This window comes from Schistosoma haematobium, chromosome ZW (assembly GCF_000699445.3).
Source record: "Schistosoma haematobium chromosome ZW, whole genome shotgun sequence".
In the NCBI taxonomy this organism is placed as follows: domain Eukaryota; kingdom Metazoa; phylum Platyhelminthes; class Trematoda; order Strigeidida; family Schistosomatidae; genus Schistosoma; species Schistosoma haematobium.
The window spans coordinates 57847547-57872149 of NC_067195.1; the positions used below are offsets into that span (position 1 = coordinate 57847547).

Sequence of the window (24603 nt, forward strand, 5' to 3'; positions counted from 1 at the left end):
CCCTCTAAAGTTGTCATGACTCATCATTTGTTTTCTGAGTGAGGACAGATGAATAACAATATCATATTACTACTTATTCATCAGATACGGCAAATATTGAACCAATCCAACCCATTTAGAGCATTGAAATTTAAAAAATCTTACTTGTAACGAGATTTTTGTCGTTGTGTTAATTTTAGCTTGGCAACAGTATGAGTTAGTGCATGACTGGACTTTTTTGTTAGGTTATTTGTTTGCGCCACAGACATGCTTGATTGTGGGTCAGTTGGATGATTGTTTGTAACAGATGTTTTTGCAGATGATATTGCCGGGAGTTTAGAACGGGGATATAATAACCCAAGTGAGGATAACGCTTCAAGCATAGGGAAGGTGATTTGACCAGCAGCATGTATTATGGCGCGACTCATTACCTCGTATAATTCATCACCTAAGCCATCATGTAAAACACAATTCAATGCAACCAGACGGAGCCCATCAATTAGATGATCACCATGGCTAAAAAATGTCACATAAAAATCAGTAAGCCTGAAGCAAAGGGATATATATATTGATATTGTGAACATTAGATAATTAGAAACAATCTTATAAGGCAGATCAACTGAGTCTAGAAGTAGATGACATTAGAAAATAAACAAAAAAGTGCATTCGCAATGGATGACTATAAAGAATAATGCGAATCGCATCTAAGCCTAAGAGTGAAAACTTCAGAAGTGATTTAAGATAATTAAGTATATTATTATGATACGAAAAATTGATAAAGAGAAAAATATATTAATCGAGGTTATATTGTACACTTGCTGATTTGCTTCTATGGAGTGGTTGGGATAATTGAAGATTGTGTAAAGGATAATAATCGGTTGGTTAAAATACACAAAAGATTGATCCGAAAAATCTTCAGACGGCTGAAAGTAAAGTCAAATCAGAGACAAGTCAACTTTTGAAAGAACTAAAGTCAGTCATCGACAACTTTTTATGGTTCCTTTTATATCCCAAACTATACACTACATCACATTTCTGTATTTTACCCAAAATTCATAAATCAGACATCCTACTAAAACCTATAGTGGACTTTACAAGCACGGCTGTGTATTATCTAAATATCTGAGCAGCATATTAAAGCCACTTTAATACAACTTACATAATGTAATTAAAGATTCCTATGATTTTAAGTCAGGAATATCGGAATCAATTATCGAAAAAATGAAACCATGGTAAGCTATGGTTTTGCATTCTAATACATGAGAACTCCTATTGATATATGACTAAACTTTATTAGCGGTTTACCAGAGAATGTTAATAATTTATCTGCCAGATGTCCTTTAAGCATAAGTCTAACCATGAAATCCCTACAACCGTACTTAAATTCGACCTTATTTACATTCTATGGGACATTATAAAAGTAAACAAACGGGGTGGCAATGAGGTCCCCCCGTGTCCACGATTGTAGCTAACTTGTTTACGTCACATATGGAATCAGATATCTTCGCCAATGACATTAAATCACAAAATTGGCTCAGATATATGGATGATACTTTTGTTGTCATTAAAAACTTTCCTACGAACTTTTTCTAAACTGATCAATACACTTTCGTCCTACATTAAATTTGCTTACGAGGATGAATATGAACAGAGATATTCGTTGGTGTAGGATTTTAGATGGAAGCGGAACTCCTGAGAGTTTATGAAAAAGTGACTTCCTGAAATTTCATAATACAAGACAGTCATGGAAATTTGAGTGATTTTTATATAAAATATGTACGTGAAAGAAAGCGTCACCCTCAGAGACCAACAACTTTTCAAGCTACACGAGAGTTTATTTCGAGGTAACGTTCATCTGAGCGATCGGAACTTTCAGGTCAGTTTAAACTTGATTGTCTCTATTAAATAGGTGATTTTGAGACGTTAACTACACATATCATTGAGCTTGGAGGTGTATTGTCAAGTGGACGGTTGTCTGGAATGCTACTTCTTTTCAACAGTAGATCAAAAAATGTAACTCATTGATTTTCCGATGTCGTAGGTATTGTTGGCACGTACAAGTGCAAAAAGAAGGATGTCTCTTTACGAGATGACGGCATTAGATGCCTCCATGAAGGAAATGCCAGTAGCATTTAAATTTCTGGCCACAGAAATTTTTGAGCTGATTAGAAAGTTCTCAATCTTCTTTCGAGACAGTGTTTTGGTAAGAATACTTGTGGAATCTTTTAGTATTGACGACAGTACTACCATAGACAATGCGTTATCTACGAACTTTCTAAAAACACATCATGCATTTTCGAATACATATAATACGCAATGTTCTTTGGCGGGTACGTTTACTGTGTTTAACTAACAACTTACTCATGGAATATCTCACGTGAGATATTTCGAGCGTCTAGAAAAGTCGTGTTCCAAAGAAGTCCAAAATTATTGGAAATAAGAAGCCGTATCAATGCGAAAGCATATCAGTTACTGAAATGCATGCAGAAGTTTGTCAAATAATAAGATTATTAGATGTTCGAAATGCACCACATTCAGTCATTTCGTCTATTACGCGAAGACCGCTGACGTAATTAAAATAGTCGTTTTTGAATAGAGTAAAACTATGAAACGTGATGAATCCAACGCACTCTTTGGACAGGAAAACTGTTATAACCTGTGATCTGCGTGCCCTGTATATTGGATAACGCAACGATACCGCCAATCAGAGAGCCGCACAAGATATAACAATTGGCGACGGGGTAGAAAAAAAATCCTGAACCCTCATTTTCAAAGTCAGCCTGTAATTGAACGAAATTCAGTCTAGTTATTTCGAGCAATCAGCATCTAGGTTTGTCATCGGTGTCCCTAGAAGACATTGGTTGTTAATTCATCATACAGTATATCTCATTATCGTGCTGATTCAGAAAATGGCTATCTCTCCCGATTAATTACAGTTGATATTTGAGCGACAACGGCAGCGTTTCAAAAATAGCCAGTTGAATATTTTGGACAATTTACGCACATGGCTGCTAAATCATCCATGTTTTGGAGATGTAACAGAAGCTGATAAACTAATTTCTGATTTGCATACCGAGCTGGAAAATGACTGTAGAACGTATGAATGTGTCGATAAAAGCCTCTATGAATCCTTGACAAGCAGTAATGTAAGCGAAGCAGTCATTCATGATCCGCCCAGTGATCCAGAAATGTCCATTTCAGAGACATGCCATGTCATGGATTCAAATCCCATTGCCCCAGAAACACCATGTACAAACACTGACTTGTCCAGCTCACAGAAAGTCGACGTCTTGCTAAATGCTCATGAAATTATTGCAGTACCCGCCCACAAAGAGACCGAAAATGAATCAAGCAGCATAATGAAGACAGTTGCATCAAACGGAGCTCATCATTCCAGAACAAAAGTTTCTGACGAATCTGCTTATTGGGGTCCTCTAGTTGTTTTACCAGATATGAGTTATCTTAATGACTCACATACTTTTGATCAAATTTCTTACAAAAATGAGGAATATTTGTCGGATGCACCAAACGACGGTCAAGAACCTAATAAAATGTTGATAGATACTGATTATTCTAGTGATCGACTATCTACTAATGAGATTTTCAAGAAATTCGATGACAATGTTTCAGAAGAATCAAACTTTCATGACCTCATATCAAGCGTCGTTGATCCTCACCATTTAATCACTTTTAGTAAATTCTCTGTTGAATGTGACAACTGTGTTTCAAATAAAGTCAGATTAATTGTAGCTTGGGAATATGAGGATCCAACACTGCTTCGTGGGGGAGGATAAACCCGACAAGTTTAAAATCCGGATCTTCAAAAAGGGGAGGTGTTATATCCCGATAAGAATAATGAATGATAATTCTTGGGATCGATTTATGGACCAATACTATGAGTATATTTTTATCGTATAATTGTCATGTAACTAAACTGTTCATATTCATGTCCCTCTCATTATGAGTTTTATTTTGACCTATGAACTATTATTATAGGATTTACCATTCTTGAGTTATGACCTATCTATTGATTACTATCTCCCTCATTCACAGCCACTTTTGGCCAAATATTGTACAAATGTTATTTTCTATTTTATGGTACGTTGTGGTCGGTTTGATTGGTATATAAACAGAGTATGTTTGAAATAAATGATTCATATTGCAGAGGCTGAGGTTTGGTGTTCTGGACTCAACTGGCTGGGCTAGACACGGAATCGAGACCAATCAGGACTTTAGGCTGCTCGTACGTGTTTTGTGCGTCACTGGTTCGATCGATAATTCGCTGTTCTCTGATTGGCGGTATCGTTGCGTTATCCAATATACAGGGCACGCAGATCACAAGTTATAACAAAAACGATGTCTATATCCACAATCCATTTTCAGTGGCATTACAACACACTATTCTGCTATTTAGTATCACTACGTGAGTCTCTACGATTACTTTCATTATATGTTCTATTACTTTGATAATAAGCATACATCGTTGATAGTTAACATTTTCATTATTGAATAGTTAGCCCAGTAACATAGATGTTAAATACCATTGTCTTAACTGATTACTAATCACTGTTAGATACTTTGAGAATTGATTTTTCCAAATAGATGAGCCGACTGTTAATACAACTCAAACCACCCAATAAAAAGAGGCACTATCCACGAGACTTAACCAATCGAATTGCGAAAAAGGGTAGGTACTAGTGAAACAGTAACTATATATATGTCTTGAAAGTAGAAATAAGCTTAGATTACAAAATACGTTGAAGGAATACACTATTTACATTAGTTATAAAAACAGTGCTTTAGTGTCCATATGCATTAAACTTCCAACAATCGTATCACGCTCCATGTATTTCGACTTGGACACACGAAAAACGTAGCTCAAAGTCAAAAGATTTATATGAACTAATTCAAAATCAACATATACGATGTAGTGGAAAGGTAACGATAATATTTTTTTGAACGATACGGGTCCGATTACTGAACCTGAACTTTAATTTTCATTACAGTTGGAATGATTTAGTATGCAGTTGATTTATAAAGGCTGTACATAACTCGGTATGGTTAGCTTATGGTGTACTTGGACTTTGGGGGTTAATTTCGAACCAACTACAGTCATTCATAAACTTTAATTCGAACTGAGATATTATCTCAAGTCAGAAAAAACGAATTCCAACGACCAAAGTAAATAAAATATTATGATTGACTGAATATATAAAGGTGACTGAATGAAACTATTGTAAACAATTTATCCCTTCATCGCAATATTATAAACTGGATGTGCTGTTAGCATCAACTGGAACTACTCAACATGAGCACTCAAATAGATATAAGTTTAATCTCTACCTCGCCCCAACCCCACTGCTGGGGATGTTGAACCATCATGGGACCACCTATTACCGAGTCGTTAGCTATTTTTATTTCGCAAATCTGAGTCTATTTTCGTACAGTCAAAACTACCTCTAGGATTAATCTTTCATTCTATTGCCTTTAAAGATGCCATTTTTTTACTGGTCCGTGCCTCATTCAGTGTGTTAAATGTTTACCCTAATTCTAAAGTCTTTTATGCGTATACATTGTTTACTGAAGAGAATTTTCTTTGATCTATGTCAATAAATTTCGGAGTAACTGGAGTTAAAAAAAAGTGGTTGTGAAATTCAAGTTTCAAAACGAAGTTTAAAGTTATTGTCATTCACACAAGATAAATCACTCATATAGGCTTATCTAACCATTTATTATCCACATATTAGGAATGATTTATCAAACAAGCTACAGACAATAAATTAACAAAAATCGTTGAAGATTTAGCATGACTATGGTTCAAGTTATAAATGATCAACACAGTATCTTGAGTTATTATTTATAGCTATTTATATCTAACATATGATTCAGGGAATAACACCGGTCGATACAACGGAATTATTTATACCAAACAAAAAATCAACCACTAAGTGAAGCTTATTATCATGGAACTTCGGAATAATCCATTAAACCGTTCATTCCCCCATACATTGTGTATATCATACGTTAAACACCTTTTCTTAACTATTGAACAAATTTGATAAAGTCAGAGGTCATTTGGATTCCCCTGGGAACACCACCAATAAATAGATTCAGTATCCTGTTAGTTTTGACCTATGTAGGTTTATTTCTAAACAACATTTCTTTTCAAAACCGAACTGTAAGAAATTAGCTGAATAATACAAACTATTGTAAAAGTAATAACAAATGTTGGTAAAATTAAGTTTTTGACGAAGAACTTTGAACAATTTACAGATTTCAACTCACTGTGTAGTCAACCATTCGATAGCTAAACGCATAGGGAAGGAATTTAAAACATCTGCTAAATTACCACATGAACCACCAATTGAAACTGGAGTAAATTTTCGGTTACGATCAGGAGCATTAGAGTCACCATCATCATTTTCATCATCAATAGAGGGAATTCCAACTTGACCAATTGCAAGAGATCCCCCGCTACCGGATTGTAATAATAAACTTTGTGCTGTACGTAGATCTTCCACACGTTCTTTAATTGTCATTGCACATAATACTTGTTCTAAACATGCTAACAGAAATGACAATTCACGTCTTTTAGCTAAAAATGAACCTAGACGTGTACTAATATTCCGCAAATTACAGGTGTTATTAATAGTACTAGTAGTCTGAATTGAGTTTGAACTAGAATGCTGTTTATGCTGAACAACAGATTTTTGACTAACCAATTGCATTTCTAAATCACCACGTGAATCTTGAAGTTTACCACGCCAATCCAGAAGTAATGAATGAACACGAGATATATGGACATCTCTAATATCCTTCAAAAAACGAAATGAATAAAAAGTTATTTTCAGATGAATATTAACGACATTTAACTCAGATAGAATCATTATCAGAAAAGTCTACACAAATATATCATACTGATTCAATTATATCACTGGGGCGATATAAGTATAACTATAGTCAGTCATTTGAGTCAACTGTTTTTTTTATGTTACGTAAATAGATAGTGAGTTTCAGTGAAGACGTTCGAAACTTAATAAATTAGTATGAAGTGATTTAAGCATGGAAAATTTATTTGTATGAAATGACTAGGATTTTTATTTCATTTATATGGGACCAGTAGATAAATAATATATAGTGGTTATTTACTGGTACAAAATCTGTCTTGTAGGAAAAATGATATTTCTGTACAAAGTTGTTGCTCGCTAATTGTATTTTGTAAATACAAAGTATTCTAAAGTGATCCAAAGTGTACTAAACTGATGTCAACAACATTATTTATACGGATACTTTATTATAATTGGGTTAGTCAGCAGAATGATGCACAGAAAGGTGGTAATTACTATAATTATACCTTATTATTCATAAACTCAACTTTTTCCTTAGTACAGACAGCAATAAGAGAAGAAGGTATCACACTAAGTGCAGTCGTCACATACAACTAAGTAGTCCAAACAAGTAAATAAGGTCGATTTTTGTTAGCATAATTCAAATTGGTAATGTGAGGTGTAAAAATTTGTAGCTTCATAGATCCTTAACTACACAATGTTTGAACATGAATGATAAATGTATAGGCACGAAGTTCTGTCAGAAGCACACTTCATAAAATTAAAAACTAGGAACGACATATAAGGAAGCATATAGCAAACTAACTGCCCAGAGATAATCGTTACATTATTCATGAAATACTGATAAATTAAGGTATGGATGGATCATTGAAACACATATTTTAACAATAAGCAAAATGAAATAAAATTGCTATCTAGGAACTTAGATTATGAGTGATTAGACGAAATACACGAAATCACACAACTTAAACATTGAACACAATCACTGGTGAGTTACTCTTTTACTTGTAATGCTCTTAATTTTACAAGTCACTGTTGCCCTCTAGGACGTTGAAAAAAATACATTGACGTTAGGTACCAGTGAGTACACCATTATTAGCGAATGAAGTGGTTTTACGGTACATTTTCTATATTTTGGAGGTCATTTTCATCGTGAACTATTGATGATTCAGTGACCCTATGTGATTGAACCAGATACAAAACATAAAGGACCTCAGCTTGGTCGTCCTGCAATGTATGTGTAATGAAGAACCTGGAACTAGAACGAAATAGTTGTCTAGTGCTTCATACTTTTCAAAAGATTTACCATTAACACTAATTTGTGAAGAAAACTACCTTCAAACTAAACAAAACACCATACACAATCATTTAATAAGAAAATACTCATGGATTTTTTTATTGAATCATGTATCTTCTTTTTTTGCTTATACTCTATTATCTTTTTTTGGAATTGTTGTTAGCTGTATTGGAAATATTTCCAAGGTTATACTTTGGTCCTCTTAATCAGTAAGAGATGGAAAAGTTTAAGATTAGAGACCATATTCTTTACTTTACAATAATAAATTATAAAGTCATTCAACGATCACAGAATGAGACTAAACGTTTTTTGATATCGCTATATTTCAGTAATTTTTTCTTGTTTAAAGCTGTATATTAGTTTTCATAAGCTTTAAATCCTCACAAAAACCTACACGAATATTACAAAACAGTTTTTATCATGAATCAACATAAACTGGCGAAACCAGATAGCTGTTTAATTTTAGGTTTATGGGTCTACAGTAATGTATATCTGAGATTAGAAAGAAATCTAAATTACATGGTCTTTAGATCTGGCGGTGAACATTCCAACTTTAGATTACAACGAGAATCCGTTTCGAAATTCAGTCAATTCACGATATAGTGCAATTATCATGCCAAATAAAAAAGGTGTCAAGGACTGTGATGAACATTAAATAAATCAACTCAGTCTTCTTATTAGCACAAATCCGCATTTATTAGAGTTGATTAAATGTTCCATTACGAATTTCAAATAAACATCATGTAATACACAATCTTAATATAATAATAATGAAATTGTGTACAAAAATTACTTTGTAGTAGTGTAGTTTTGTGCTATCAAGAATTTGTTTCTGTGGGGTCGATTCATCAGCACATTCTGGAGGTAATTCAACTTGACCTAAAATTCGAATAAAAAAGGTCAGAGATAAACACAACATTGCTGTGATTAGGTTTTAATCGATATAAAACGTAGCAAAATGAGAATTCAGGTACGAAGGAAATAATAGTAGTTAAAAAGCGGTCTCAGTGTGTTAAAGAACTATATAGAATATTTAGAATTATTTGTTGTCTACTATGGAGAATTAACCCTTACTTCGTTCGAACTAAACACTTTTATTATCAATGGATTATGAGATGCGAAACCAATCATGTGACTAGCATATTACTAATGAGCCAGTGAGTCGAAATCCACTAATAAGAATATTCCTACACTCATAAAATTTAAATAGACAACAATTCGTCAGTATTACTAGTTAGCCATACAGATCACAGTACCTTTACAGAGCTTTATTAATTCTATTTTTTATGCATATAAATCAAACCCATGAGGTTTGCTTAAGACTATTTTAAGAACTTAGTATTAAAGGCCACTTTAATGAACAGGTTGAAAGTGGGATTCCATAATACAGCGTATCATTCTTGTGGATTAAAACGTATCCATAGATATCAAACAAATAAGTATTATTTGTGGTAATGATTTACCGAATGAGGCAAAAATTGTGTGAATTAACAACTTCAACTTAATCCGCCTTAATAGACAGAACACCAAATAATGTACTAATTTTCCATTTATTGACAAGTTTGGGACAAGAGTTAACTCTCTTTAGTTTATTTGGATTATATAAGTAAAATTCCAGTTGTTATCTTTATAAAATTAATGATACAAGTACATAACGCATCCAGGAGAATAAAACATCATAGAACATTAACTAACTGTGATGCATTAACAGTTCAGGTTGATTAGAAGATCAACAGGTATAAAATCAATATTTAAAGTTTAAATAGAAAAGGAAACCAATGGAAGCAATAAGTATGACCAAGGAATCCTATTAGTTTTTTTGAGATATGGCAATAGTTCAGGATAACCTGATTAATTAATATACAAACAAGCTAGAAGGAAAACATCCGAATGGATAACTATCAAAAATTTCACATCACATTTATTTTTCTAACAGGGGAAAAAGTGAACTATTACGAAAATTATTATTAGGTACGTTTGGCTAGGCTATATCAAAGTCGAATGAAGGTGAGGAGTGAAGGTATTTGAATTCAAATATGATAACTTGATGTTTAGTTCAAACCAAAAACTAAACAAGTAAGTTTGGAAGGTTATAAAAGCCCTAGTTTTATCAATATAAATGCAGCTAAACTAATGAAACAACAACATTTCACTACGATTTCTCGTGCTAGCACAAACAGCGAATGCACAAGGATATAGAATAATCCATAAGAATCAACAAAGATTGATAAGTGATAGCAGTAATACATGGGAGCAGAGCAAACAACTGCAAAATACTTCACGTTCTGACCATAATGGATAAAATAATTAACACCTATTATTCTTCAGGTTGTCTTTAAAAATTGGAACGTTCGGCCATAAGGGAATCCAAAGTATTGAATAAGAAATTTAAGGCACCAACTTACGTAAACAAATAGAAAACTGAAAATGTTTATGATCAACAATATGTTCAAATAACAAATGAATCCCACTGATGAGTGAACAAAGCATATTTAACTAGGAAATTTGGATAGGTTTACTACGAAATAAGCTAAGATTCAATAATCTGGGAATATTTCGAGCGACATTCTTTTTGGAAACATGGGTAACAATCCCGATGGGATAGTCGAGCCAAGCTAAATATTTTGTAAGCTGCAGTTATAAATACGTACACAAGAATACAACGTACAGCTGTGCACATCATAGTTAAACTGTAAAGGTTCTATGATAAAAGATTAGATATTTCAAATGGTGAAACCTAATAGTGAAGAAGAAATATTTAAATAAGTAGTAAGCAAAAATAAAAACTGCACGTTAATATACCTAATTCTATCCCAACAACTTCGTGAATCAGAGCTTCAAATGTCATTGGAACCAAAAGGGGAGTTACGTAATCCAGATCTGTGGGATCAAATAGAAATAAAATCTACAATCAGTTAATCTTCGTAACAAGAAAGATTTGTGCATGAACTGTGGATTGAACTATCAGAAGAATAGAGTAATAATATTTTACACTACGTAAATGGCAATATATATTCTCAATGTCAGATTATTTGAAGAAAACTGAGGTTAAATTTATTTTATTCAATTCTTAAAAGTGTGTTTAGTATAATAATGATGTGATCCCTTTATAACCTATTTTTTCACTGATTATTGAAAAAAGCAAAAAAGTTATGTCCCATAGTAACAATCAAACATGTTTTACCAATAACATCGTTAATGTACAAAAGTTAATATTCAATAATCCACTGAATTTTGCGCCAAATTGTGAAGACAACTCCCATGATTTACAATATAACTCATATAGATTTTCAGTAGCAAAGCAGCAGTTCATCGACTAAAGCTTCCAAACTCCAACGCAATAGTTCAAACCATCACCCCATTCACTTTTCGATTTAATCCGCTAAAAAAGTGAGATTTCAAACTAGAATAGAAACTAATACCTACTACCAATCAGATGGATAATACTAAGGCTTGAAGTGTTGGATATTAGGATATAGTATTATTGCAAACACTAAAAAATGTTGTGATACATATTGATAAAATGGCTAAACTTACACATGACGGAATGGAAGCTGCAGATGAGAATACCAGCCATTACCTTGAATCAAAATTACATGGTTAGTATTATAGTACTGAAAAATCAAGCTCAAGGCCTTAAAGCATGAGCTGGTTAGGTTGCATTTATTTACTTACTATTACTTTTTCAGTCGTTTTGATAGAAATTTATTTTTAAAGTATAATTTTGTCTCTATTGTTTACAATGAAAACAACCGTTCCAAGTCTAAAGCAAGTTGTATTTTATGAAACCATTAGTTTTAGCTGGGAGAGCTTATTAGGCATTCGTAAACCTCAAAGTTTTTATATTATGAAATGACATAATCTGTAAAACCACTACAAACCAAAAAGCAAAGACACTGAAACTTTTCAACAGTAAAAAAATACAGAGAACAAGAATAACGATGAAATGAGTAAATAAGGAGCACAGACAAAATGCAATACGGCTTCAGGAAATAAAAGCAAAAAATCATATTTTCATACTACTGATTCTTAACATCACTATGATCTCAATTGAGAACTCAAGTCATAGAATTCAGGATAGTAGTCAGTAACCTTATGAATCAGTGTTGTTTTGATTTAGCTATCATGAGATGTCGCTATTGTAAAAAACAATTAGCAATGGGTAGAATCCTTTAAAGTTGTAAGTAATCGTATCCTCATGGTATTTCCTGTCAATCAGATCATCGTCTTCTTGAAAGAGAAAAAGAACACCCATTATACATACTGTTTGAATACTGGCTTTAAAACACCGTTTAGTAATTTATTTCAAAAAAAGGTTCACACTGATTAGACTCTATGGCAGTGTAAATAATGATTAATTTTCCGTATTATTTTTAAAAGAATCACAAAAGGGAATGTATGAGAACTAACCACGACTGAATACAAGAACCAAAGGTGGTGGACGTGCAAAAGTAGTTGACAATGACGTAGATGATGATTGTGAGCCCAGAATTTTTAATGAGCTGGTAGGAGTTAAGACACTTTCATCAGAAACAGATACATTACTTCGATAATTTGACTGGGTACCATTAACAGTTGAAACCTTCCTATCCAAACTGACCAGGCCTGACTGAATACAGTATAAACGAATACCAGCAGCAACCACATGGGATGCCTCTCCGAAAGCATGAATCTAGTGGTTAGTGAAGACAAGCACTAAGATTAATAAAACATGTCTACATTTACTGTTGAACAACTGCTATGATAAATATGTATCATTACCAAGGTTTGATTTGATAATTTCGAATAAATTGAGCATGCTATGATAAATGTTTAGTTGAAAACAAGAGGGAACAGTGACTTGACGATGGTAAGGGTGTAGTAAGCCTATTCCACTACTGTATTATCTATCTGTTAATTGTAAGTTAGACACTTGATCCACCATGTAATTTTATGTGAGTCTGATTGACCACATGTCAATTTTTAATCTATTCTCTCATTGGTTGTAATACACAGACAATCAATAATTTATCCATACTTGATTAACACATAGAAATATATATGGGTTTTTAACACTCACACTCACATACATACACTCTTGTTTTCCCTGTGTGCTTGCTTCGTGTACACTTGCGAATTTTACCAATCCTTAACAACAAACTATCTCTATAATTGATGTTCGGGCTTTTGAATAATCTCGAGTAAATCCATAATTCTACTAGGAGATTTAGCCTGCATTAAATACTCAGCTAACGGGTTACTATTTATTAGAGTCAGATATAGAGGATACTAGCCTCTACAAAGGATTACAAGAATGGAATCAATTTATGATATAGAATCGAGGATATGTAGTAATCAGATGTTTACTACTTAGAGTAAGGAAAGGAAGTACATTGACACTACTGCGACATATTTTAAGTCATGCTCTCCTACCTATGACCTATAACTGTGGATCAACAATAAAGCTCATTTTAACCTAGGCTATCACTAATAGTCTAGTTACTTATTAAAAGGGTTTTACAAATACATTACGTTATAAATTTACAATAAAAACTCAATTTTTAATCTTCAAAAAGCTGTGATTTATAATATATTGATAAAATTTACGTGTTAACTTAAACCAAAACTTAGCAGAGTGAAAAATTCTACCTACACATTTAAATGTCAGAAGTGAATATTCTACCAGATATGAATTCAATATTACTGAAATAAGAGTGATAAAATGATAAACTTTTAAAATCAGTAATCGAAACAAAATTTCGGTTACAATAATGTTCATAGACACTTTATGATGTAGAAGGGTGAGATGAAACAAAATTTAGAAAGTAATGTAGATAAATTCAAAAATAATTCGACTACTAAATCATTGTTTATGTAGTTAACAACTAAAGAATCCTATTAGGATGATGCACTACTTATTTTCAGGAATCTGAAAAACCACATTACACCAGTCAAACAGGGAATTAAAAAATGAGATGATAAAAACTAAGTCTAAAAATTGTGTGATTGCTTTGAAACGACTATGGACAATAATATCTCCAAAAGAGTTAATTAAGCCATAGTGTAACATTATATCATATGAAATAACAAAAGAAGCCCCGAAAAAGTCAAAAACCATTAGAAATACAGACAACGTTAATAAAACAAAGCATGACGATCTGATGAAATGACAAATAAGTTTAATCACAAAAGCGGCATCAATAGACTAACATAAAAATCATACAAGCATACTAGTCTCTGGTTTTGCACAATTAATTTGTTTGTGAGCTGCTTAAAAGGTCCGTTTGTACAATCATATTATATAAATGCTTATTATAGCTAAAACACTACGATGACAAGTTTTTTTATTTTACCTAGGAGTAATCTATCATCAATGTTTTTGTAAATAATATTATAGACTTACTCGACAACCCATGGGAGCTAAATCACTTTCACTCGTTAATTTAAGCAAACGTCCCAACTCCATGCCCATATAATGAGGCCAACAATAATCTTTGTATAAATAGTAGTCTGAAAATAGCGTCGGCAAATTCAATGTTAACAAATCTGTATCTAATTGAATCCAACTGAGTGATAAACTTGTGGTACATAAATGTCGACCAAGAAAACCTCGAGATTCCAAAAGATAGGTCACTGCTACAGTCTAAAAAATGAAAAAAGTTTGTTAAAATCAAAACGGGATATTTAAATTAGAATATATGGAATGGTAGTATCGTATGCTTAATTTCCACCAACTTTAGGTTAGAATTAAACTCGAAGTTTAGACTAAGAGTTTACTTAAATTATAATGTGACTACACATAGACATTCATTTAGTAGACTATATTTTCTTAGTAATAATCACCTAACATTTACGAGCATTAAATAATATTAAATAGCATATTAATTTTATTGAGATTGGTTGCTAGTGGATAGTTTAAAGCACCTAGAGCATGTGAACCATGTAAACGCCATACATGATTACTTCATTTTGTTTCCTTATCGTTAGTAGCATACATTTAGTTGATACATCGGGAGCAAAACATGATAAAACGGAAATAACAAGGGAAGTAAATACTTTTTCCTTGATCAAACGTGCGAGGTAGATTTGATTTGCTGTGTATAAGTTTATTGCATGTTTGGTACTCGATTAGGTTTTTTTTCTTTTTTAATAACTCATTTTCTTCCATTAGAGAGCAATAACGTACTTGTAAAATCTCAGCAAATAAATTTGAAGCAAATACAACGTTTCGCCCGGCAATCTAGTTCAAGCTTTTTCAAGCAAATATAATCAAATATCAGAATTATCGAATATAAATAAATACATGGTTCTCTGGTTAACTGTCTACTGAATTTATTTATTCATTTATTTAAACACATAAACATTGGTACAAGGAGGCACCAAATACATATGCGCCACGTAAATCATTCGATTTGTGTGAGGGCTGGGATACTGCCCGGGTGCCCAGACCGAAGCAGGTCATCCAAACAACGTTACCAATGTCTAAAGTTGGCATTCTCTTCAATGTGTAAGAGACATGTGATATGAAACGAAGTGTGTTAGGATAACAGATTTATGTATTTGTAAGTAGTGTGAGAAGAAATTTTATTCACTATATATTGCCTTTGATCGGTGAAAATATACAAGTCTTATATATGATATGAATCAAATATGTCATAGCATGTATAAAATGAAGATAAATAAACAGAATAAAGGGATGAATTAAAGAGGAAGAATGTATTTGTAAATGAATGTTTGTGTTATTATCATTGTTCCAGTTAATTGTTTAACATATTCAAATAAGACAACTGATTAGAAGCGTTGAATGTAATTGCTGTTATTCAGATGATAAGATAGATAAAATGGAATAAGGAGTTCAGGTTTACTCATTAATTATTAGTTACCATGGTACAGCTAATTTTATTCCATCTCTCCTATTAATACTGTTTGGATTTGCCCATATGTGTAGGATTTGCTGACTTATAACCTAAAAATATCCCTGAATATGTTGGCTATCGGAATACACTAATTTTTAAACAATCGTTATTTTTTCTTTCAACCAAACAGTCTAGAGAAGGTTATTTGCGTTCAAAAGATTCCAACTCCTTATGAATTTGATTTTGTCAGAAACGCTGTTGACTTGCCTAAACATTTCTTTTAAACAATCTCATTTTATAATGATAAAAGTGTCATCCACGTATCTCAACCAGACTTTTAGTGGAATGGGGCACATTGAGGTTGCATTTGTTTTCAATGAATGCATGGATAAGTTAGAAACAATTGGAGAAACGGGTGATCCCAAAGCTATACCCTTTGTTTGTCCGTACAGATCTCATCCAAAATTGAAAACAGTTGAATGTAAACATAGATCCAGCACTTTAATATTATCTGAGGGACCTAATGGACATCGTTAAGCTGTGTCAGAATCTAAGAGATTATGTACAATATCTAGAGCTTTTTTAATAGGAACGTTGGTGAGCAAAGAGCATACACCAAAACATGCCATTAATTCATCTTCTGTGCGGATAGTAGTGATGTCTCCCAATTGTTCAATTTATTTTTTTATTTAGCGATCAGTCTCAGTTTAATGTTTCGTTCAACTCTTTGGAATATGATTTTCACCCCGATAATTCCTTACACGAGGAATGAATAATATGGTTAATAACTCATTCTTAAGGTATTTGGGTATTAGCCACACGAAGTATGAAGGGTGATGATACTACTCAGCTGCCCAAACCGAAGTAGGTGGAATAGGGTTTAAACTTGCGACTTTGTGGCTGAAAGCTGAAACTTTTATCCACTGTTAAGTTTTGATAACTTAGTTAAAACTCTCATCCAGTAGTAGATATCTACGTGACTGTCAAATATGAAACTACCAGTTTAATGGATAAGCAGACTTAAATTGATAATCAGCTATCAATCATGATGAAGTGTATGAAACTGAAGTCTAATTATATAAAATTAACGATTATACCTAACTCCGCCTGGAGTCCCTCCGAGGGCTACTGCCGGTCCCAAGCCCGGAGAAAGGAGGAGGGTTGGGCATGAGGTTAGCGTCCCCATCCCGTAGAAAACTAACTCGCTAAAAAAACGCTAACCAGAAAAAAATTATTCAAACCTTCTAAACTCTGCCCTGGGAGTCAGAAGGTCTTCTTTTAGAAGAACTATGACGCCTCATGATGAAAGCCGAATTCCTTCGGAATTCATGCGGCCGACGCCCCTTCTGACAGCCAGAGCAACCATTTATTTAGGTACATGGAATGTTCGTACAATGTGGGACACTGGGAGAGTCTTCCAAATTGCTGCAGAAATGAGGAGATACAACCTAGAGGTGCTTGGAATCAGTGAAACACATTGGACACAAGTTGGACAACAACGACTAGCTTCAGGGGAGCTTCTGCTATACTCCGATGATGAAGAAAATGCCCCACATACACAAGGAGTTGCATCGATGCTGTCCAAACAAGCACTAAATGCACTAATAGGATGGGAATCTCATGGACCAAGGATCATCAAAGCCTCCTTCAAAACAAAGAAAGAGGGCATTTCAATGAACATCATCCAATGCTATGCGCCTACCAACGACTACAATGAAGAAGCTAAAGATCAATTCTACAATAGGCTGCAGTCAATCATCGAGAAGTGCCCAACAAAGGACCTGATCATTCTGATGAGAGATTTAATTCCAAGGTTGGAACAGACAACACTGGATATGAAGACATCATGGGACGACACGAACTGGGCGAAAGGAACGAAAATGGTGAGAGATTTGCAAACCTATGTGCCTTCAATAAGCTGGTCATAGGCGGCACCATATTCCCACATAAACGCATACACAAAACCAAATGGACTTCACCGGATCACACCACGCAAAACCAAATCGACCATATTTGCATCAACAAAACGTTCAGGAGGACTATAGAGGACGTGAGAACCAAGAGAGAAGCTGATATAGCATCAGATCATCACTTGCTGATCACCAAGATGAAATTGAAACTCAAGAAGCACTGGACAATGGGGCGGACAACATTACAAAGGTTCAATACGGCCTTTCTTCAGGATACTAACAAACTCAACAAATTCAAGATAGTCCAGAGCAACAAGTTCCAGGCCTTTCATGATCTACTCAATGGAGAAGGAACTACTGTGGAGAGCAACTGGAAGAGGATCAAAGAGGCAATCAGTTCAACATGTCATGAGGTCCTGGGTCACAAGAAGCACCATCACAAGGAATGGATCACTGTCGATACACTGGATAAGATTCAAGAAAGGAGGAACAAGAAAGCAGCAATCAATACCAGTCGAACAAGAGCAGAAAAAGTCAAGGCAAAAGCTGAACACACAGAAGTAAACAAACAAGTGAAGAGGAGCATCAGAACCGACAAACGTAAATATGTGGAAGATTTAGCAACGACGGCGGAAAAGGCTGCAATAGAAGGAAACATGAGACAATTGTATGACACGACAAAGAAACTCTCTGGAAATCGCCGCAAACCAGAACGACCAGTGAAAAGCAAGGAAGGCAAGGTAATCACCAACATTGAAGAGCAACAAAACAGGTGGGTAGAACACTTCAAAGAACTCTTGAATCGACCAGCTCCACTGAACCCACCCAACATCGAAGCAGCACCCACGGACCTCCCAATCAATGTTGGCCCACCAACAATTGAAGAAATCAGCATGGCCATCAGACAAATCAAGAGTGGCAAAGCAGCAGGACCGGACAACATCCCAGCAAAGGCACTAAAAGCAGACGTATCGGCAACTGCAAGGATACTCCACATTCTCTTCAGCAAGATTTGGGATGAGGAACAAGTAACAGCAGACTGGAAAGAAGGACTTCGTGACCAACAGGCAGGATTCAGTAAGGATAGATCGTGTACAGACCAAATCGCAACTCTACGGATCATTGTGGAACAATCAATTGAATGGAATTCGTCACTCTACATCAACTTCATTGACTACGAAAAGGCATTTGATAGCGTGGACAGAACAACATTATGGAAACTTCTTCGACACTACGGCGTGCCTCAGAAGATAGTCAATATCATACAGAACTCATATGATGGATTACACTGCAAAATTGTGCATGGAGGACAGTTGACAAAGTCGTTCAAAGTGAAGACCGGTGTTAGGCAAGGTTGCTTACTCTCACCCTTTCTCTTTCTCCTGGTGATCGACTGGATCATGAAGACGTCAACGTCTGAAGGGAAGCGCGGGATACAATGGACATCTAAGATGCAGTTGGATGATCTAGACTTCGCAGACGATCTGGCCCTTCTATCCCAAACGCAACAACAAATGCAGGAGAAGACGAACAGTGTGGCAGCAGCCTCAGCAGCAGTAGGTCTCAATATACACAAAGGGAAAAGCAAGACTCTCCGATACAACATAACATGCACCAATCCAATCACAATTGACGGGGAAGATTTGGAAGATGTAAAAACCTTTACATATTTGGGCAGCATCATTGATGAACAGGGTGGATCTAATGCAGATGTGAAGGCGCGGATCGGCAAAGCAAGAGCAGCATATTTACAACTGAAGAACACATGGAACTCAAAGCAACTGTCAACCAACACCAAGGTCAGGATTTTCAATACAAATGTCAAGACAGTTCTACTGTATGTGGCAGAAACCTGGAGAACTACGAAAGCCATCATCCAGAAAATACAGGTGTTTATTAACAGTTGTCTATGCAAAATACTTCAGATCCGTTGGCCGGACACTATTAGCAACAAACTACTGTGGGAGAGAAAAAACCAGATCCCAGCGGAGGAAGAAATCAGGAAGAAGCGCTGGAAGTGGATAGGACACACATTGAGGAAAGCACCCAACTGCGTCACAAGACAAGCCCTCACATGGAATCCTCAAGACCAAAGGAAAAGAGGAAGACCAAAGAACACATTACGCCGAGAAATGGAGATATACATGAGAAAAATGAACAAGAATTGGATGGAACTAGAAAAGAAGGCCCAGGACAGAGTGGGTTGGAGAATGCTGGTCGGCGGCCTATGCTCCATTGGGAGTAACAGGCGTAAGTAAGTAAGTAAGTAAGTAACGATTATATCTACAGTTATGTTTGTCGATCGTAGCATGAAAGTAAAACATTGTGGTGTGGCGGAAATCCATTCCTTTAGCCTAAAATAACAAATTTTCGGGATATGGATGATGATTAGACTTTCCCTATATTCTTCACTTAAAAATTTTGTTGATTGTTTAAATAACCTTTCTAGATTGTAAATTAAAAGGAATGCGAAGCGAAAGTGTCGTATTTTCACATAAATTGCCAAATATATGACGAGTACTCGCCTACTTAACCCAGAAATCACACTAACAAATACTTGAGAGAAGAGTCCTTAGAAAATCAAGCAGAAAAGTGTGTAATATATCAATGCTCTGAGCAATTAACCACAAAAACGTTAGATACCTCTTTGGGGACAAATATTATCAATCTCGTTCGTTTGATATTATTCGATTGATCCACTTCACAATGTTTAATTACCGATAAGCATGAGCTAAACTCTGGTGGGACCATATAAGCAATCCTAAATCGGATAAAAAAATCCCATATTAGTGAAACTGTAAGACAAAAGCATATAGAACTCGTTTAAATTTTAGTCCCTAAGATGCCTTAAGTATACGAAGATAAGTACCTGAGATATTCTATGCACCTGTGAATTACCAAGACTTGATGTTGAGAGCTGTGTTAATCTGCAAACGCATAGAATAATCATTATGACTGATGGAAATAAACTTGGTACTGAAGTAGTAATTTGATACGTAGTTCATGGACAGGACGATGTGAAAAAGAGTCTTTGTCTTCACTTTAGCTGGCTTAATGTGATGAGCAATTAGACTACGAGTAAACTTTGAAGTTTTAACACCAAGATAGAATATTTAATTGACTGAATGAACTTTGGGAGCACATTGGTCCCCAGAGCGGGCCGAAGTAGTGTTATGTTCAAAATTAGTCAGAGGTTGATGCGTAGTTACAACTCCATCAAAGGTTAGTTGGCAGTTTAATACGATGGAATTTATCAGCAAATTTGGTTGGCGGATTTCCCGGAAATAAAAATGTAGATGAGGACAAAAGGTTATAGCGAGTCATTGGAGAAAGCTTACTGCTAAACTTGCTAGCATTCAAGATAAATTATCTAGTCACAAATCCGATCGACAAAGACTTAAGTGTCTCGAGATCCTGTTCTTCAGCATCGGAAATGAGGGCCTTTCGTTTTTAGTCATATCCTAAATCAGTCAATAATGTACAACGCAGGGCATGCCATAAATATGTATCAACTCAATTGGATACGCCATTTGCTTGCTTAAACAATCGTGGTAATACAGCTGGTTCAAAATACTACAGGAAAGCTATGTTATCCAACAAAACAAATACACCTTGAAGAAAACTAACTTACCTCTCATAGTCCGCCTTCGGAGGACTTTCAGCAATTTTGAACACCTTGGTGACCGACAACTGTCTTAAAATGGACATGCTGGCCACACGGTCGATTGCTTTCAACAGCTGAGCATCCACAAGAAGAATCTTCTGCCCTGGCAACTACAATCTAATCATCATGAGTTGAAAGTTACTTTACCAGAGAGAAGACCCTTCCAAACTCTCTGAGAACGGACTGACGTAAGCGTTCAGTTGTGAATGACATTTAAGCGAGGTTTAGTTGCTAGCAGGTTCGGGTTTAACATGAGAGCATTTCGCAGTTTTAGAGCGAGAATCTGAGAGAAAACATGAAAGTGTCAGTCAACAATCTATTTATTAACGAAAGCAACTGGAAAATATAAACATGTGTATGCGTAACACAATATGCTTTTAAAGTCACCTAATCTGATTTGGAGGGAAAATATTATCCGAGAGTTTATATGCACCCAAAGTGTATTGTATAATCTCTATAAAACGATGTGCACATCATCATAACATATAACACGTCAAATCTTGCCTATAAAACCAAATTTAGAGTCCAGATTATGATAGTCCTGTATCTGAGCCATATAAACGTTGATGTTGAAGGATTGCTGAAAGTATACACATGGGAATCTGTACAATCGTTAATTTGAGACAATTTCGTAATTAAAAGTGGGAGTGGAGAAAGTTTTAGAATAGATTCATTTGCAGAACTTTTGATGATAAAACATCTTTGGGAGGTTCAGTGACACAGTTTGAACCTTTGAAGCTTATTGTAATACTCCGCATTAAATGGTCAGTTAGTTATTTTTCGAAGTATACAAACACCAAGAGTCGCCACACCACTATACTACATGCAATATAACGCTCAGTCTTTAGTAGGCTTGCGTATAGCCTGAAGGCATCTTGTGTTTGGGGGAGTGTTAGGAGTAGTAAGTGAGGTCAACTGGAGCAGAAAACATGATAAAAACGGGCCGACGACTCACTAGGCACACAGAATTCATTTGCATTTAATAACAAAAGCATTTGACAACAATCAGAAATAACACGAGTGCGACAATCTGTTAGTCGAAACGAGTTGATGTGGTGAAATTAAATTACGATGACGACCTTGAACAACTTATCATCCAATCATGAGACACTGAGCAGTTACAAAACAATAAGCAAAGCAAAGTAATGAAATATTAGTGGAATGACAGCTTTGATCGTAATAACTAACCCTCGCAAGTCATATTATCCCTTTGGGTAAAGAAAAGAGATTAAGTCTACATGTATACGTACACACTAAGAGCTGACTTATTATCGAGAGTTTGGGTTATTACCTTATAGATTTTTCATCACCAACCGACATCATTTATGAAGCAAAAGTGGTTAGTTAGTAAGAGTTAAACTGGAGTTCCGAATTGGGTTAACGTACTCGTATCGGTTTTCAACAAAAACTGACGTCAGATATAACACCATACTGTACCACTTTCCTGTTTGCAAACTTGTGAGATTTAGAGCATGATAGAGAAAGGGAGAACACTATCTAGCTTTACTAAACGCTCGTGATTAGACGGTGAATTAGATTAGGTATGCTGAAGGTCTGACTTAGAAGCAACATATCACTTGATTTAGCTAATGCACCATCTAGAATTCACTTTGTTATTGTATAATAGATACTCTCAGTGATTATAAACGTTCTAATAACCAATTGGTAATATTTAAATATTACCAGTATTCATTAGCCAATAATGACATATACGTTACCCATCACTAAGCATTAAACTTTAAGAAAAATAATTGAGGTATTATATGAATTTCGATCGGTTAACTCAAGACTGTCGTTATCCTATGCTTTTACCGTCGATGTCGACATCTTCGAACGTGTTACGCGAACTACATTCGAACTCGGAGGAATTTACTCGGCCTTCAATAGTAGTGTGTCTAAACAACAAAAAGATTCAGATTTGTGTAGTAAGGACAGAAGGCCTACAAACTATGTTGCTTTATTCCAGTATGTTTCTGTGAGTGTGTAGTCTTCTCCTGAGAGAGTCAACGTTAGGTGCGGACACCACTGCTTCAAGTAACAGGTTTCAAGTGTTTAATACTCAGTGTGAAAACCTGTATGCTTTGTTCTTTCTTGGCTTTTCTATTCGCCTGTTATGTCCTATGAGATGTCCCGATCTAGTGGGAAGAAAAAGGGAGAATATGTTGGGCCTGAAATGATTTCTTAGCATTCTATACATCAAGATTAAATCTCTCTTTAGTCTGCAAAAGGACAGAGTAAAGTGGTCCAGCTTTTCAAGCCGCTCTTTGTATTGTAAACTTAGGAGTTCTGAGATTGCACGGGTGGCTGCCCTCTGCATATTTTCCAGGATATCCGTTTCACCTGTTAAACAGGGGATTGCAGCCTGAGAGCAGTTCTCAAGCTTAGTTCTCACTGAGGTTGTGTATACTGTAGTGAACATGATAGAATCTAGCTTGATGAATGTCCGTTTTAAAGCCCAGAGCGTTCATGAAGTCGTCTCTACCCTGCACTCCGACTTCAATTCAGCGTCAAACGCAAAAGTTGCATTCCATTTTCTTACTTTTCAATTCTTCGGAGTGGCTGTGAGCCACTCATTTACCTTATTTTGTCTCTTGATCACATTCTCTACAGTGCTCAGACTTGGCTCCCCTATAGTTTGTATTGCGTTGATATGTGAATCCAGAACTGAGCCCGCATATTCATATGCCTCAGTGCTGTCCATAGGTAGTTTCTTCATCTCAATGCGCTTCTTCCTTTTCCTTGTGAAAATGCCTACATCCATATGCTTATCTGCTTCCCTGGTGGGGTCCACCTCTATGGTCTCATTTAAGTCTAGAGCTGGGCTCATGATAATGCTCCCAACTTTACAGTAGATCTACCAGCATTTACCTCGTTCAAGAGGATTTCATGTCAATTTTATGGATAACTTTAAATTGCGATTGTTACAGAACAACTCATGAAGCATGTGTCTCCCCACCGTGTAATTTAGGTTATGGAAGAGCAAAGCAAATATTGTATGATTTGTCTATGAAAGAGAATCTAATAGATCGCGTGTCTATATCAAACTTACCCGAACGCAAACTTATGTTAT

The 24603-nt window shown here is 35.2% G+C and overlaps 1 protein-coding gene across 2 annotated transcripts in view; it reads right to left on the reverse strand.

Moving 5' to 3' along the window:
- The window catches only part of VPS33B (Vacuolar protein sorting-associated protein 33B), a 28822-nt gene extending 5410 nt beyond the window's left edge, over positions 1-23412 (reverse strand). Inside the window, exons 1-10 of one of the 2 annotated variants that reach the window (XM_051211864.1) lie at positions 23346-23412; positions 21681-21816; positions 21501-21643; positions 20513-20630; positions 14507-14746; positions 12535-12796; positions 10927-11004; positions 8918-9003; positions 6265-6794; positions 145-495 (exon numbers count right to left, since the gene is read on the reverse strand). In XM_051211864.1, the coding sequence (XP_051071975.1) occupies positions 145-495; positions 6265-6794; positions 8918-9003; positions 10927-11004; positions 12535-12796; positions 14507-14746; positions 20513-20630; positions 21501-21643; positions 21681-21746 (1874 nt within the window). In that variant the 5' untranslated portion in view covers positions 21747-21816; positions 23346-23412. Of the gene's footprint in view, positions 1-144; positions 496-6264; positions 6795-8917; positions 9004-10926; positions 14747-20512; positions 20631-21500; positions 21651-21680; positions 21817-23345 lie in introns of both variants that reach the window. The other variant, XM_051211865.1, reaches the window with a different exon arrangement.
- Positions 23413-24603: the final 1191 nt, after the last annotated feature.